Consider the following 18,665-nt stretch of genomic DNA (forward strand, 5'->3'; position numbering starts at 1 on the left):
CCTTAGAACTTTCTGGATAATATGTTTCTGGATAAAGGATCCAATAGTTGTACTGAGGATTCAGCTATGTTTCCTTTTAAACTAGTACATTATTTTTTAGATACAAGGAAAAGAATTTCCAGTGGAAAAATATGTCAGATATCCTTATTAGGTTCTAAGATGAATATCCAATTAAAACCCATTTACCATAAATAGATATGGGGTACCTGGGAGGTTCTTCTGCCTACAATAATGGTTCCCAGAGTGTAGTGTGGCCAGCATCTCTGCCCCCCACCCCAAGTGAATTCATCTCCATATTCAGTGGGGATCCTGGGGCAGCAGGCTTGCAGATAAGGGAGGAGGAGTAGTGATTTAGAGCCAGAAATAATATTTAGGAGGAGGCATATAGACCATTGGGAGTCGACAAAATTGAAAAGTGACCCAACAGTAGCGTTTAAAATAAAACTATTTATAATATTAAGAAGACCTTACTGTAAGGGCATAATACAATAAACGGATTTTGATTAGTTATGGGTAAGGCATCCGAGGATAGCAGTATTTTATCACCTGCCAAAGATCAATAAAAGTTTATCAAATCCGGAAGGCTGCCCCATAATATCTGGCATAGATTTGCTAACCTCTAGAATGTCTTTGTATGTTGATTTATTTTTACAACCAGTAGTACCTTGTATAAACTCTTACTTCTGGCTCAGTGATTCAACTGGTACGTGAGTTTAAATGGGAACCAGGTCTTATATTAGTGACAGCAGATATTTCAGCACTTTATACCTCTATAGAACACACCAAGGGAGTGAAAGGGTTAATGGAGATGTTAAAAAAGTACAATTTCCCAGAATCCAAACAAAGGGAATTTTTGGGAGAGAGTATGATGTATATTTTACAGCATAACTATTTTAAGTTTGGTGACAACTTTTACCTCCAGACCCGGGGGACAGCCATGGGTACCCGTTTTGCAAACCTCTATTTGGGAAACTGGGAAGATCGGAATATATGGGGCCCTGGCCGCCCCCGGGCCTGAGGGTGTATTGTTGCTATATAGATGATTTATTTATTATTTGGGATACACAAATGTCTCCTGTAGCTCCCTTTTTTGATAAAATCAATGAAAACAAGGAGTGACTGAAACATAGAATTTCTAGATTTAGAGGTCTATGTCGAAAAGGATGAACTGTGTACTAGAAGCTTTTTTAAAGGGGTGGATAGAAATACCTATATTCTGAAGGGTAGTCACCATAAAGAAATATGGCTAGATAATATCCCTCATCTTATGAATGAGTTTCTAAAGACAGTAGGGAAAGATTTCTGCACCTATATACCTAAATTATGAAAAATATATAGAGCCAACCAGATTGGTATGGTTTCACAGTTATTAGGCCAAGAAATGTTGGGAGATGATTGTCTAGCCAATTTCCTGAATGAAGAAAATGAGTTGAAAACCAGTGTTTGTCTCTAGAGATTAAAAGGGGGTATTAAGAAAATATATAGGATGAGAAAAAGGACAAACTATAAAAAAGAAGGAAATAGTTTAGAGAAGAATAGAAACAAGTCAAACTACAAAAGATATTACATTAATAGACTTGGGGTAATAGAAATTAGACAGGCCACTGCCAATGAACTGTCCTTTGAGCATGGCAAGTTGGTATGGTTGTGAGATATCACTACAGATCAGAGGAGGTATTTAGAATAATAGAAACATTTTGGCCAAAAGTACTCCACGACCCCCACTTAAAAAGCATAGTACTGGGAAAATTACCAAGAATATACAAAAAGAATAGAATAGTAAAAGAGATACTAGCACCTACAGTTTTGAAACAACATAGGAATAAAAATAGAAACATAAAAATAGTATAATCAATTTGTGTAATAATAATACAAAGAGGAAAAGAGGAATATCTAAAGGCTGGCACACATGTGGGAAGTGCTCTCAGTGCAATTTTTGCCCAAAAAAGATTCTATCAATGGAAATTGGCGACAACCAGAACAAGTACAATATTAGTAATCATATCTCATGCAGGTCACAATATGTAATATACGTGATTGAATGCAGTTGTGGAGGGAGGTATATAGGCCTCACGGTCATTTCGCACTAGGCTTTATGAACACTTACGTAAGATCAGATTGCGTTCAAATGAGATGTTATATAGACATTACCCCTGGTTCGGATGTGACACATCTGATGGCATGGGCGATTGAACAAATAGAAACAGTATAGAAACATTGGATAAAAGGGAAACATTCTGTATGTTCACCCTGAATACCATTGACCCCAATGGGTTTAATGAAAATTGGAACATCAAACTATTCATTAAAAGGTGATATGTACAGAATAAGAGCTATGAATGTATAGGATAACACACTATCCGCCTTTTGGGTGGATGGTGGTAGTAAATCATGTGAGGTATCCCCATTCCTATGTATAGTTTTACCCCCCCTTTTTTTCCTCCGATATGTAGTCTGAGTGAATATAAGAACAGTATATATTTACAGATAGAAACCACGTAAATCATATTTTAATAATGAAAAGAGTTAGTGAAACAGAGATCAGTAATGGGTATAAAAGGAAGCGATCAAATGCCTGATAGCAGTTCCTGAAAAAGCACATGTGAGCGAAATGCGTCAAATTTTTGTGGCTAGAGTAGGCACTCGTAGTTCCAGAAGGATTGTGACATCAGACACCAAAAGAACATTCGCGGAGAGGGAGCGGTAGAAGTGAAGGAGACCTACCTAGTCCGAGAAAGTTCCCGGCCGGGACATAATTGTTAATTTTAAATAGGTGTTGCTAGAAATTTGTTAGAGTTATCTCCATCGTAATTTTATCTGATTTTACCCTATTTGGATCTAAGGTAACTAGGATATGTGTTAGAGCCAAAGTGGATCCAGTAACTTGATAAAGGGTATCTGGTTACTAGACCCACGGGGGCTCTCATTGGGTGTACATGAGGCTACGGTCCAAATAAGAAACCCCATATCCCTGGTGAATTAAATTTGTATCTATACATATCTGTGTGGTTTCTCACCTAAAGGGTTAAATACACTGTGTCTGAGGTGTATCTCTATTATGTAGGAGAATAGAAGGATCTATGTCGTTGAAATATAAATGCTGTATCTAGAACGTAACCAACGCAATACATGTGTTTTATGAAAAATAAAGTGATATGTGTTTTTAATATATAATCATATAATCATGGTTTGTGAACTCTAAGTTAATTATATTAGTTCTATACACAGGATTCACTATATTTGGTTTTTTTATACATTATTTAAAGGCGCGGATTTAGTTATTTGCACACTTAATAAATACCAGACATTCAAGCTTTCAAATCGAGTTTGTGAAGCAAAGAAAAAAACTTGAGAAAAAAATCAACCCCTAAAGAGTGCAGGGCAGACAGCAATATAGGCTGCCATAGGGGAGATGTGGGTGGCGATCAGGGCAGGCAGATGGTGGTGTGTTCAGGTGTAGGCAGGCACGAGGGGATGAAGGGAGTATCTGTGGGGAGTTGCTGAACATGAATGAATCTTTCTATTCACATGCTTGCCTTGTTGAACGTATGGAATATATTCTCTTTAATATATGCTGTAGATTAGGCAATTTTAAACAATTTTCCTTAATATTGTACAAACCGGATTCCAAAAAAGTTGGGACACTAAACAAATTGTGAATAAAAACTGAACGCAATGATGTGGAGGTGCCAACTTCTAATATTTTATTCAGAATAGAACATAAATCACGGAACAAAAGTTTAAACTGAGAAAATGTACAATTTTAAGGGAAAAATATGTTGATTCAGAATTTCATGGTGTCAACAAATCCCAAAAAAGTTGGGACAAGTAGCAATAAGAGGCTGGAAAAAGTAAATTTGAGCATAACGAAGAGCTGGAAGACCAAATAACACTAATTAGGTCAATTGGCAACATGATTGGGTATAAAAAGAGCTTCTCAGAGTGGCAGTGTCTCTCAGAAGCCAAGATGGGTAGAGGATCACCAATTCCCTCAATGTTGCGCAGAAAGATAGTGGAGCAATATCAGAAATGTGTTACCCAGCGAAAAATTGCAAAGATTTTGCATCTATCATCATCAACTGTGCATAACATCATCCGAAGATTCAGAGAATCTGGAACAATCTCTGTGCGTAAGGGTCAAGGCCGTAAAACCATACTGGATGCCCGTGATCTCCGGGCCCTTAAACGACACTGCACCACAAACAGGAATGCTACTTTAAAGAAAATCACAGAATGGGCTCAGGAATACTTCCAGAAACCATTGTCAGTGAACACAATCCACCGTGCCATCCACCGTTGCCAGCTGAAACTCTACAGTGCAAAGAAGAAGCCATTTCTAAGCAAGATCCACAAGCTCAGGCGTTTTCACTGGGCCAGGGATCATTTAAAATGGAGTGTGGCAAAATGGAAGACTGTTCTGTGGTCATACGAGTCACGATTCGAAGTTCTTTTTGGAAATCTGGGACGCCATGTCATCCGGACCAAAGAGGACAAGGACAACCCAAGTTGTTATCAACGCTCAGTTCAGAAGCCTGCATCTCTGATGGTATGGGGTTGCATGAGTGCGTGTGGCATGGGCAGCTTGCATGTCTGGAAAGGCAGCATCAATGCAGAAAAATATATTCAGGTTCTAGAACAGGGGTGGGCAAACTTTTTGGCTCACGGGCCACATTTACTTACCCCCAGGCCAGGGCGGGCCAGGGCGGGCAGGGCCAGGCCAGCGTTACGCCCCCTTAGTCTGTTTAATTCCGGCCCGCCAATGACACCAAGTCTCGCGTGATGAGACTTGGCGTCGTCGTCGGGCCGGATTAAAAAGGCCAAGGGGCCGGATGTGGCCCGCGGGCCGTAGTTTGCCCACCCCTGTTCTAGAACAACATATGCTCCCATCCAGACGTCATCTCTTTCAGGGAAGACCCTGCATTTTTCAACAAGATAATGCCAGACCACATTCTGCATCAATCACAACATCATGGCTGCATAGGAGAAGGATCCGGGTACTGAAATGGCCAGTCTGCAGTCCAGATCTTTCACCTATAGAGAACATTTGGCGCATCATAAAGAGGAAGGTGCGACAAAGAAGGCCCAAGAGGATTGAACAGTTAGAGGCCTGTATTAGACAAGAATGGGAGAGCATTCCTATTCCTAAACTTGAGAAACTGGTCTCCTCGGTCCCCAGACGTCTGTTGAGTGTTGTAAGAAGAAGGGGAGATGCCACACAGTGGTGAAAATGGCCTTGTCCCAACTTTTTTGGGATTTGTTGACACCATGAAATTCTGAATCAACATATTTTCCCTTAAAATGGTACATTTTCTCAGTTTAAACTTTTGTTCTGTGATTTATGTTCTATTCTGAATAAAATATTAGAAGTTGGCACCTCCACATCATTGCGTTTTTATTCACAATTTGTTTAGTGTCCCAACTTTTTTGGAATCCGGTTTGTATTTAATCAGTAAAATATTATATTATTCAATTTATTCCAAAGAGTAAAGTATATTATAATATTTTATTTACAATTTTTGTTTTTATTATATTTCTTATTTATAAAATAAATCTATAAAAAAATCTATAGAAGATTATCATGGTACTATAATAAGAGGCACACATTTACCCAGCCCATAAGAACCAATTAGATGTCTGTTTTTAAATAGCTTGCCAGAAAAAGCTAAAAGCTACCAGGAGTTAGATGCCCTCAATATAGAATTATATAAATTGTCACTTTCCCTGCAGAGAAAACACCTTCACACAGCAAAATATAGTGCTGTCTTTTGGGACTGCCCTACTGGTACTGCCCTGGAGTGGCAAGAAAACAAGATACAGTATGCTCAGGCAATCATTAAGTCCCAAGGGAGTATTGTTACTGATGGTATAATGGTATTGCAGCTGGTAAGGAGACTGTAAGCAGATGATAAAAACAGACGAGAGGGAAGGATGATATCTGAGAGGAATGTGTTAAAGGAGGCTGTGGAAAAGATAATGGAAACAGAGGGTCACTTTAAATCTGCACCTACCCTAAGGGCTGCCCCTAAAAGCTGCCTATACAGTATATAAATAGGGCCCTGGCTTTATGATAAAACACAGGCATAGTATTATAACATGAAGATGTGTATGCAAGGTATATTTTAGGGTGCCTACATGCCACATAGTTGGATAATCCATATTGGGAGTTCATAAGTTCATAAGCCCCCCTATTTATAATGTTTTATCTTTGTACCTTGTCCACCTTGAACATGTGGGTGATGTGATTCTGAACAGTGTAAGCTTTGAGGTCATTTTCAGAAATGCTATAAATAAAGTTACATTTAGCATAGATTTTCAGTTTAATAGCTTGGACTAGAAAGATTCATCTACCCATTCTGAATCAGAAAAATCCAAAAGTATCTGGTTTTCTGGGATCAACTTACTTTTACAGGCATTTACAAGTAGTGTGCTGTTTATGCAGTATCCAAAATGTATGCCTTGTCTGTTGAATCATGCATAGGTGCACCGATTAGTGCTGTGGAACCCTAGAGCTACCTGCCTCCCTGATTATGGGGGTAAATCCAGGGTTCCCACAACGAATTGCTTTAATAGTTTTAGCAGATTTACGGCAAAAGAATCACCTGCAAAGATAATTTTGGTGCCAAGGGCTAGAATTGGTGCAATTCAACTTTGCTTCTGTTTGCATACACCATTGTGATTTCCTTATGGTTCCTGTGACCAGCCTACTTTTTTTAAAATCTAAACTTTTTTTAGATCTAAACTTTTTTTAGACTTTTTAAATCTAAATTTAATAATAAATGTATCATTAGCAAACATTCTTTATTTTTTTAGAGATAGAGTTGAAAAATGGGATAGTAACAATGGTAGCTGTTTTCTTAAGGTCTTTTTACAAGACCTGTTTTTTTTTACCTATATGCAATATCATATAAAATCTTTAGAGAAGAATATGAATTAAATTGTGCATTGAAAACATTTAAGACTCATAGATTTCAGTAGCATCAAAACAAATCTATGGAGAGGATGAACTACTGACATATTAATAAAAAGAACTCTACCAGCGATTCTGAGGCTAGCCAGTAGGGTATAACCAGTTTATATTTAGAAATCTCTTAAACAAATATTGTTATTAAAATTATTGTATATGGAGAAAACATGGGAATATGGGGTCATTCTAGATGATTAGCTAAGTTTTGTAAATATTTTCCCACTTTGTGCCAGTTTGCGAATGTTTTCTAATTTGTGGGGTCTGTTGATTTTCTCCTTCAGATGTTCATTTTCATAAGCAAATGCAAACTTGTCATTGGCCAGATGCTTTGATTGGCGTCTGTGCATGGCATTCTTTAATCCTATGTATTGGTTAAGAAGGGGTGCCGTGCAAGGGAGCAGGCAAGGCTGCCAATTGTGGAACAAGGGACCATTGTTGAGAAATGTTGCCAGTCTATGTCTTGTCCCACAAGTAAAAATAGTAAGCTGAATAAATCCTCAGAACCTCTGCAGTCACTTAATATATGGACAAATTATCCCTGTTTTATTTAAAGGGTATTTCAATAATGAAATGGTCATATATGGTCATTGCATCATTTCAATTCTGCTTTGCAAGTTAGAAATTATGAGCTTTCTCTTAATAGTGTCCTTGAGCATTTTCCAAATAAAACCACAATTTAGTTTCGATTGGAAGACATTTTATTGTCTAGTTTCGTTTTCCCCTGTTTACTAAGACACTGAGAGATCACATGATGGCAGTGCATGCTTATAATGCTGCAGCTGCAGCCAAAGGACCAGAGATAGGAACTCACAGCCGTGGGAAAGGGAGATCTCTCAGAAACATTCTTACAGGCACCATGAGGTAAATATATTTAGCTAATCAACTAAGGAATTTCATATGTATCTAATTGATTGGAAAAACATGTAACTGTGCATGTTGTACTTGAAGAGAGGAATAAAGTATAATGATGGAGCTAGGAAAACAAGTAGTGGGATGCAGGGCTCTAGGCTGAATTGTTTCACTTTATTAGATCAACATATTAAATGCTTTCAAACCTGACAGATTCTGAGAGAAATGGTGCAATATGTATGAAAAATGAGTTAATTTGCTTTAGTTCTAGTAACCCAGTCAGTAAGTAGCCTTTATGACAGCAGAGATCTGAATAGTTGTTATAACATACTAATAGCAATAACCTATAGTAACTAATAAGATGTTTGCTTTTAAACAGGTGACCAGTAAATGCTTCCTGCTGATTGGTTGCTATGGGTTACTGCTCCTGGGCAAACTTAGTAAAGTTAATAAATACAGCAGATACAGAACTTAATGATAGGGGCTGATTCTAATATTAACTTAGCCTGCTATTAAGTGCTCCACTAACAATGTTGTACTTTCTGTATGTAATAATACAATTGCCAAATTAATACACAAAATATGCATATATTTAATTAACAATCAATATTTTTCCAGTGACCTGTCAGTGGAATCATTAAAGAACCATCTGCTTAAACTGGAGTGCCACTTCACATGGGCTTTTTTCAAAGAAGAAGCTGATGTTGACAATATAGAAGAAAGGCTTCATGATCAAATTGCATTTTTACCTTCTACACACAGACATAGGCTTCATAATTTATTGGCCTATACAAGTTATTTGAAAGGAGACAACCAAGAAGCAATCAGACAGCTTCAAAAAGCTGAAGAGCACCTGCAAGGAACACAGACTGCTCATCTGGATATCAAAAGAGCCGTGACCTACAGTAATTATGCCTGGCTGTACTACCATTCCAACCAGTTTAGCAAAACTCAGTTTTATTTAGAAAAAGTAGAAGCCATTTGCAAGAAATGTGAGTCTTCTCCAGAACATGATATTCTTCTTACTGAGAGATATGGAGAACAGGCCTGGGCTTTGTTAACATTATATGGGAAGTACTGTGAAAGAGCTAAAGAGTGTTTTGAGAAAGCGCTAGTGCTAGATCCTGACAATCCCGAGCTCAGCTCAGGATATGCCATAGTGATATATCGCTTAGAAAGTCAACATTACAGAGATTATGGGACAGATGAAGGTACATCATTAGAGTTGCTGAAACGTGCTGTGACATTAAATGAAAATGATACTGTGATTAAGGCTCTTCTAGCTTTGAAATATGTATATTTGGGCCAAGCTGAGGAGGGAGGAAAGATTATGGAGGAGGCTCTCATACAAACTCCAGACTCCCCATATTTACTACGATATGCTGCCAAATTTTACAGAATTGTAGGAAAGACTGGTGATGCTATTACCATTCTGAAAAAAGCCCTAAACCAAACTCCCACTTCAAGTTCTCTTCACCACCAGATTGGGATTTGTTACAAAAAGAAGATGAATATGTTAATAAAATCTGCTAAGATTGCAAAGTCATTAAACCAGCCTACCAATGCCTATACACGGGACATAAGTGATGCAATTTCTTCTGCTATCTTTCATTTTGAAAAAGCTATTGAATTTAAAAAAATATTTGTTGATGCCTACATCGATTTAGGTTACATTTATGGTAAAGCAAGTCAGTTTGAAAAAGCTGATGACATGTTTCAAAAAGCGCTAAATCTGGGAGATCTAACATGTGAAGAGAAACAAGAGATTCACTTGAGTTATGCAGTTTTTAAGCAATTTCAAATGAGATCTGAATCAGAAGCCATAAGGCATTACAAAGAAGCTTTGCTTATTCTGAATAACACAAATGCAAGACGCTTTTCCAAAAGTAATTTGGAAAAGTTGGCAGAAAGGAAAATAATCACTGAACCATCAGACGCAACTGGATTTGGACTGTTAGGGTTCATTTACCAGCAGGATGGAGAGATTAAACAAGCAACTGATTACTATAAGAAAGCACTGGAACGCGATCCAGATAATGAGGATTATTTGAGTGCTTTGTGTTGCATGAGACTCAGTGAGTAACAACTCAACAGATTAGCTGCTTATAGGTGTTTTTTTTTTCCTTCAATGGCAAAATGCCTTGCTGAGCTTGCACATGTCTCTGGCACAGCCCTTTGCATGGAACTATAGAAGGAAAAATAATGTTGAAAATAAATGCTATTTTTTTCTGTCAAGAACTTGACTAACCATGTTATAAACACAAACATAATAGCAACAGGCTACAAACTCTTAATTTGATACAGGAAATACTTATATAATTTGCTCTATACAGTATTAAAACAAATGAATTCAATTTAAATATCACGTTAAATAGGGCTGTTTATTAGCAAGGCATTAGCAAGTTATGTGAATATTTTCTTTCTTCATGTGTTTTGATTTTATTTACATTGTTGTCAATTATTCATATTCATAACAAGAAACAATTAGTAGATTTGTGTATTTTTATTGTTGTCTATCAGCTGTAGTGAATATTGTACATCTAATTAAAGCTGTATTTATCCATTTGGTTTGACTAACTGCAATCATTTGAGATATTACATCATGAAATTGCATCAAATGTTTCTAATCAGTAGAAAATGTACAACTGTCAATTTGTTTGAGCTTAATGTACAATGTGTGACATTTGTAGCAAATATTTGCTATATTTTTGGCCATCCTACAAAGTAGGCTGAAATTGTATGAAAGATTTGCTCCAGAAAATTATTAATCAAGCAGGGTTGCTTTAAGGTACTGGTGGGCTCAGGGCAAAGATAATGGCATCCAGTTATGGTGGACACCTGTAGCTGCCCCAATAAATATTTAGTAATACTACCCTCAAGGAAGGCAACCCAGAGATCAACTGTGCTCTTTGCTGGAGGAAAAAGGAGCAGAACCTCACAAACTACCTCTGTGTGGGACACCACAAGACAAAGTCTCCAATAAGAAACATTTTGAAGAAGTATCCCTCAGAAACATTTGTTCCAATGAAAAGTTAAATAGTTGAAAAACTCTTCCAGTTCCTTAAAATATGGGGTTTTGCAAAAGTTATACCAGATAAAGGTTCTGGTGGAAGGCCTGCTAGTCCTAGTGGGCCCTGGAAAATTAAGCCATTTACCCATTTATTAGAACGGTTTGGGGTCAGGACTACAGATGGCTGCAGTACTCACACCTCCACCTCTTTTTCACAACTATAAGCCTCTACTGTTAACTTCAATACACTAAGGGGCACATTTACTTACCCACGAACGGGCCGAATGCGTCCGATTGCGTTTTTTTCGTAATGATCGGTATTTTGCGATTTTTCGGAAAATTGACGCGACTTTTTCGTTGCCATTCCGAATGTTGCGCAAAATCTGGCGATTTTTTTCATAGCGTTAAAACTTGCGCGAAAAGTTGCGCCTTTTTCGTAGCCATTCCGAAAGTTGAGCAAAATGTTGCGATTTTTTCGTAGCGTTCGCGCCGAGTACGAAACATTCGGATTCATTCAAGCTTCAGTATGGTGACTTTTCTTGGGCCAGGTTGGAGCTGCAGGGTGCCATTGAGTCCTATGGGAGGCTTCCAAAATCATGCTAAGTCTGAAAGTTTCGCCCGCCGCTTACGAGCGCTCAATACGAAAAAGTCGCGACAAGATACGAGCGCATCGTAATGGCTACAAAAAACTCGCGTTTTTTCGCGCAAATCGTATTGGTAACGAAAAATTCGCGACAATTTCCGAAAAGTCGTAAAGGCGCCGAAAAAAAACGCAAAAAATACGAAAAAGTCGCAAAATGTTCGTTTTCTAATCGGAATTTTTCCAATTCGGTTCGGATTTGTGGGTTAGTAAATGTGCCCCAAAGTAGCCTTTTATCAGTGGTTTCCAAATTATGGGGCTGCCCCCCATATGGAGATCCAGTACCAGTATCCTGGAGCATTGGATTTAGACCCAGTCTGAACATCTGTTAAGGTGAGATTTGGTGTGACTGTGTATATGCTCTCCTAAAAGCTCCTGGAAGTCCAACTGGAAGGTAATTTATTAAGATTTGTTATGATCAGTTCTGGTATTTTTGAAATTACAGTTAAATAGCTAATGGTTATGGGGACCTTAAGCAAATATTGAGCCTTTAAAGAAGAAAAGCCTTAATTCATTTTGCCTGCTGCCTGCCCAGACCTTTGCCTATACTCTGACTTTCTTTGCCTGCTGCTTGTCTTACATATATAATCTCTGTTGTGTTCATTTCTTTGGTTAAATCATTTTGTTTTTAACCTTAGGTTGCCTTCGGTATCAAAGCCTCTATATGTCTGCAGGAGTTTACACAGCACATAGACTTATTTAAATCACTTCAGCTATCCATTTTGACTTTACATTTTGTGAAAAGCACTCCATAAGTGGGGAGGTGTTTAAGCAGGGTGCTGGCCTGAGTAGTATTGCCTTGGGTGCCTGCACTACTTGGCCCAGTTGTGGCCATGATATCATGCATCAGCACTAAGGGACCTAGGCAGCTGGTTTGCTGGATGATGAGGGAGTTTCAGCCCACATTAATTTACAATTTCTACCTCAGCAAATTATAGCATGAACTTCCCCTACGGTGATGTAAACAATGGGTTTAATATAGATTCTCAGACAACTCAGTCCACATAAACTCAAAAAACATGACAGAACTACTTACAGTATGTAGGAAAAAACTTAACCATTTGTTACACTTCTCTTTCCAAACACTAAAGTGACTTTTTTTTTAATTTAAGTAAAATGTTTTTTCTGAAAAAAAAATTTTTACTCAAGGACAGATTAAACCTCACTGAAATACATCAGGAAACACATAGGGGCTGATTTACTTACCCACGAACGGGTCGAATGGAGTCCGATTGCGTTTTTTTCGTAATGATCGGTACTTTGCGATTTTTTCTTATGTTTTGCGATTTTTTCGGATTCTTTACGAATTTTTCGGATCCAATACGATTTTTGCGTAAAAACGCGAGTTTTCCTATCCATTACGAAAGTTGCGTAAAAAGTTGCGCATCTTGCGTAGCGTTAAAACTTACGCGAAAAGTTGCGCATTTTTCGTAGCGTTAAGTTTTAACGCTACGAAAAATGCGCAACTTTTCGTGTAAGTTTTAACGCTACGAAAAATGCGCAACTTTTTACGCAACTTTCGTAATGGATACGAAAAACTCGCGTTTTTACGCAAAAATCGTATTGGTAACGAAAAATTCGTACAGAATCCGAAAAAATCGCAAAACATACGAAAAAGTCGCAAAATGTTCGTTTTCAAGTCGGAACTTTTCCAATTCGGGTCGGATTCGTGGGTTAGTAAATCAGCCCCATAGTGTAGACCAGTCACCCCCCTACAGCTTTTCAGGCCAGCTCTTGTTTACTACACATGGATAGTTCCATTATCGACTAACCATTAGTGACCCTTAAAATGCTCAAATTTAACCCTTTAGGACATAGGCTTGTCTACATATTTTAGGTATTAACTGCTTGCTATAATAATTACCCAGATCCATTGTTTTAAAAGCACAGGATTAAAAAGAGACCAAAGGTTGTTACCACGATGTAAATGTATGTTATTGCAAAGCATTAATGTCATCTGTGTTATGTGTATGTAATGTTCCATAAGGCACATATACAGTATATAATATTTCTGTTACAACTCTCTATAATGAAGAGTGCTTTTTAAGCTAAGCCTTAATAGAAAAAGAAACATTTGAAGTAAAATATACAGATGTTCAAGAAGAGATTAACATGTTTTCTGACCTATTAATTTAATCATATATATATATATATATATATATATAATAAATCAGAATTTAACTTACTCAGAACACTTACTTTTTTGCCTTACCATACATGAGCAATTAGTTTAGACATAGAGAATAAACTCTGCACCCATAGGATGAATATATAAAAGAAAGGCATTTATTAAGGCAGTTAAAATGGGAAGAACCTGATTAATAGCTTCTCTTCCTAAAAACTGATTTGATATACACAAGACAGTGTTTTGTGCAAAATGCAACCACTTTTATTTGTACTATTCTGCACTATTTATCACAAGTAAAAAAAACATTTTAGTGTTAAATTAAAACAACTGGCAAAACAAGTCCTATTCAGTAAGCCTGTGTTCAACACAGATGTATATTACTTATTGAAATACACAAGATATAGCCAATATCATTTTCCAGTGTATTACAACTAAATGTAATACAGGTACTAGACCTGTTGTCCAGAATGTGTGGGACCTGGGGTTTTCTGGGTAAGAGGTCTTTCTGTAATTTGGATCTTCATCCTACTAAAAAAACATTTAAATATCAAATAGACCCAACAGGATCTCTTTTTCTACAATAATTAATTATTTCTTAGTTAAAATCAAGTAAAATGTACTGTTTTATTATTACAACGATAAAGAAAATATATTTTTTTAAAGTCTGAATTATGTGATTAAAATGGACTCTATGGGAGATTGCCATAGAGCTTTCTGGATAACAAGTGTCCGGACAAAGGATCCCATAGTTGTACTGAGGATTCAGCTATGTTTCCTTATAAACTAGTACATTATTTTTTAGATATCAGGAAAAGAATTTCCAGTGATAAAATATGTCAGATATCCCTATTAGGTTCTAAGATAAATATCTAATTAAAACCCAGTTACCGTAAATAGATACGGGGTACCTGGCAGGTTCTTCTGCCTACAACAATGGTTCCCAGAGCATAGTGTGGCCTGATGCCACCCCCTCTCTCCCGCTCCATGCTTACAATTTTAGAATCGGGCAGGTCCAGAGGGGGCCGCATCACTAGTGCAGAGTGCGCAATCTTAAAGATACCAGAAGCAGCTTTGTGCCACCCCTGTTAACTGGCCACTCACTGCCGCCTGAGGCGAGATTCTTACCCTGCAGGTGGCACCCCTGTCCATATTCCTCATTAGATAGTTTAATTCATTGCCCCAAAATTCTTAACTCTTGGAAAATTGGACAGGGTAAAAAAAGAGCCCTCCTTGATTCAGCAGGGTGCATATTAAACTGACTGGCCTATTTCTATCTAATGCAGAGGTATGGGAGAAATGTAGGGGCAACGGTAATAAGCTGGGGCCATAGATACACAATTCTAGCTTGGTGGGCCCACGCAAGCACATGGCTGCAGGCAGTGAGCCTATATAAAGTACTCCAAGGAGACTTCAAATATCATATATCATTTTCAGCAGATATTACTTTAGTATTCTATTAGCTTATTTATTTCTGTTTTAGCTTGTTTTATTTTTTGTTTATTTAACGTCCCAAGTATATTTGTTTGACAACTAATTTGTTTAATCAGTCGCAAATGGAGTGTCCAACAGGCTCACCAGGAAACTAGGAAACTCCCGGTAGGCCCAGGTGTCAATAAGCCCCTCTGCTTCTAACAATTTGGCTAGTGAGAGTGAGAAGAGGAGTACAAAGAATTAAGGAAATGTTTGGCAGAACCACAACTTCTGCTCTTTTGTCAAGTACAGATATAAACCTCAAAAAATGTGAATACTGCCATCTAAACACTGTTGAGGTCATGTAGAAGTCAATGGCAGCTGTCCTATGCAATATTTTTGCATTCCTTTTAATTCAAGGTATTTAAAGGAGACATATTGCATCAGAACAGAAGCAGTTCCACCCCAGTATTCATTTTGCTTCACAAACTCAGTATTAGTTTTGCTATTTAGATTCATTCATATGCCTGCTGGAGGGCCCCCTATCACAGCTGCACAATTCAGCCACCAGCAGTGATATAAAACTCCCTGCAAACTATTATAAACACTATAGCTTTCTGATGGCAGTTCATCATTTTGTCCATAAATGAAAGAAGTTTGTCGTTACCTCCTCCCCTCCTCCCCCAAGAACCGTTCCATTCCTCTCCCACCCTCATTTCGTATAGAGAAGCACAGAGCCAAACATTCCTTATAAGCAGCACAGCGGCTGCTGTCAGAAGTTATGAACAGCTCTCAGGGGGAAGCAGGACAGAACAGCTCTGGGGGGGAAGCATTGCATGGCACAGCAGTGGGCATGCTTCCCCCCCCCCCTTGCCTGCTCACTGCTGTTCCGTGCCATACTTCACCCCCTCCTTGCTTGCTCACTGCTGTGCCAACCCATGCTTCCCCCGCTCCTTGCCTACCCACGGCTGTGCCATTCCTTGTAAGCAGACAGTGGCGGTAGCATGGTATGGCACAACAGTGGGCAGGCAAGGAGAGGGGGAAGCATGGTACGGCATATTGGTGGGCAGGCGGGGGGGAAAGTATGGCACGGCGAAGCAGTGGGCAGGCAAGGAGAGGGAGAAGCATGGTACAGAACAGCGGTGGGCAGGCAAGGGGGGGGGGCATGGTATGGCACAGCAGCGGCCAGGCAAGGGGGGGGGGACATGGTACAGCACATTGGTGGGCAGGCAAGGGGGGGGAGCATGGTATGGCACAGCAGCAGCCAGGCAAGGGGGGGGGACATGGTACGGCACATTGGTGGGCAGGCAAGGGGGGGGAGCATGGTATGGCACAGCAGTGGCCAGGCAAGGGGGGAGGACATGGTATGGCACAGCGGCGGTCAGGCAAGGGGGGGAGACATGGTATGGCACATTGGTGGGCAGGCAAGGAGGGGGGAGCATGGTAAGGCACATTGGTGGACAGGCAAGGGGGGGGAGCATGGTAAGGCACATTGGTAGACAGGCAAGGGGGGGGGAGCATGGTATGGCACATTGGTAGACAGGCAAGGAGGGGGGAGCATGGTAAGGCACATGGTGGACAGGCAAGGGGGGGGCATGGTATGGCACATTGGTGGACAGGCAAGGGGGGGGGAGCATGGTAAGGCACATGGTGGACAGGCAAGGGGGGGGGCATGGTAAGGCACATTGGTGGACAGGCAAGGGGGGGGAGCATGGTAAGGCACATGGTGGACAGGCAAGGGGGGGGGGCATGGTATGGCACATTGGTAGACAGGCAAGGGGGGGGAGCATGGTAAGGCACATGGTGGACAGGCAAGGGGGGGGGGCATGGTATGGCACATTGGTAGACAGGCAAGGGGGGGGAGCATGGTATGGCACATTGGTAGACAGGCAAGGGGGGGGAGCATGCTATGGCACATTGGTAGACAGGCAAGGGGGGGAGCATGGTATGGCACATTGGTAGACAGGCAAGGGGGGGAGCATGCTATGGCACATTAGTAGACAGGCAAGGGGGGGGAGCATGGTATGGCACATTGGTAGACAGGCAAGGGGGGGAGCATGGTACGGCACATTGGTAGACAGGCAAGGGGGGGAGCATGCTATGGCACATTGGTAGACAGGCAAGGGGGGGAGCATGCTATGGCACATTGGTAGACAGGCAAGGGGGGGGAGCATGCTATGGCACATTGGTAGACAGGCAAGGGGGGGAGCATGCTATGGCACATTAGTAGACAGGCAAGGGGGGGAGCATGGTATGGCACATTGGTAGACAGGCAAGGGGGGGAGCATGGTACGACACAGCGGAAGCTGGCAGGTGGTGATCAGGGCTGGCAACTGATGTCAATAAAAGCACCTCCCTCCCCTCAGACTGGTATATGAATTTGAGAGGGACTGAATAGAAAAATAAGTAATAAAAGTTACAATAGCGGTAAAACTGCAACAGTTTTTGCTGCTGGGGTCAGTGACCCCCATTTGAATACTGGAAAGAGTTTAAAAAATATATATAAACAAATAAACAATGGAGAACAAGTGAAAAGTTGCTTAGAATTGTCCATTCTATAACTAATTAAAAGTTGACTAAAAAAAGGGGAGGGCATTTTGTAGTAGCTTTATGCAGAAAATCTTAATGTCCTACATATATTAATAATGGGTAAGTGCAGACGACCCCTTGTAGTCAGTAATGCGGGTTTGTTTGTACCTTGGTACTGGCTAGAATGATCCCTAATCTATGATTGTATGACAATTCCATGACATTGCATTGCAGGGATAAACCTGGAAAACCATATGCAGTTTGATTAAAGATGCTGAACTGAAGGCGGATTCTGCAGCTGTATAGCTCGGGTTCCCAGCATGCCTTGGGCTAGCAACTCTTCTCTTGCTTCTCCGTTTCCCCTATCTGACCCTCAATTTCCTTCCAAACAGCATGTTTTGTTACAAAAGAATAAAGTCATGTATTGGCATTCTCAGCGATGCTCTGGCTCAATCTGAAGTGAATACATTTGCTGCTGTAGTTTCGTTTCTGCCTCTCAGGGGGAAGCAGGACAGAACATCTCTGGGGGGGAAGCATTGCATGGCACAGCAGTGGGCATGCTTCCCCCCCCCTTGCCTGCTCACTGCTGTTCCGTGCCATACTTCATCCCCTCCTTGCCTGCTCACTGCTGTTCCGTGCCATACTTCATCCCCTCCTTGCCTGCTTACTGCTGTGCCAACCCATGCTTCCCCCGCTCCTTGCCTACCCACTGCTGTGCCATTCCTTGTAAGCAGACAGCGGCGGTAGCATGGTATGGCACAGCAGTGGGCAGGCAAGGAGGGGGTGAAGTATGGCACGGCACAGCAGTGAGCAGGCAATGAGGGGATGAAGTATAGCATGGCACAGCAGTGAGCAGGCAAGGGGGGGAAGCATGGTACGGAACATCGGTGGGCAGGCAGGGGGGGAAGCATGGCACGGCGAAGCTGTGGGCAGGCAAGGAGAGGGGGAAGCATGGTACAGCACAGCGGTGGGCAGTCAAGGGGTGGAGCATGGTATGGCACAGCGGTGGCCAGGCAATGGGGGGGAACATGGTAAGGCACATTGGTGGGCAGGCAAGGAGGGAGGAGCATGGTATGGCACATTGGTGGACAGGCAAGGAGGGGGGAGCATGGTAAGGCACATTAGTGGACAGGCA

The 18,665-nt window shown here is 40.5% G+C and overlaps 1 protein-coding gene across 1 annotated transcript; it reads left to right on the forward strand.

Annotated features, from left to right (window-relative positions):
* The first annotated feature begins 7,711 nt into the window (after positions 1-7,711).
* On the forward strand, positions 7,712-10,380 carry LOC100486481 (interferon-induced protein with tetratricopeptide repeats 5). The gene is made up of 2 exons (XM_002937189.5): positions 7,712-7,825; positions 8,432-10,380. Exons 1-2 carry the CDS (start codon positions 7,713-7,715, stop codon positions 9,894-9,896), a joined length of 1,578 nt encoding a protein of 525 aa, XP_002937235.3. The 5' UTR covers position 7,712; the 3' UTR covers positions 9,897-10,380.
* Positions 10,381-18,665: the final 8,285 nt, after the last annotated feature.

The sequence above is a fragment of the Xenopus tropicalis genome, chromosome 7 (genome assembly GCF_000004195.4).
Source record: "Xenopus tropicalis strain Nigerian chromosome 7, UCB_Xtro_10.0, whole genome shotgun sequence".
NCBI lineage: Eukaryota > Metazoa > Chordata > Amphibia > Anura > Pipidae > Xenopus > Xenopus tropicalis.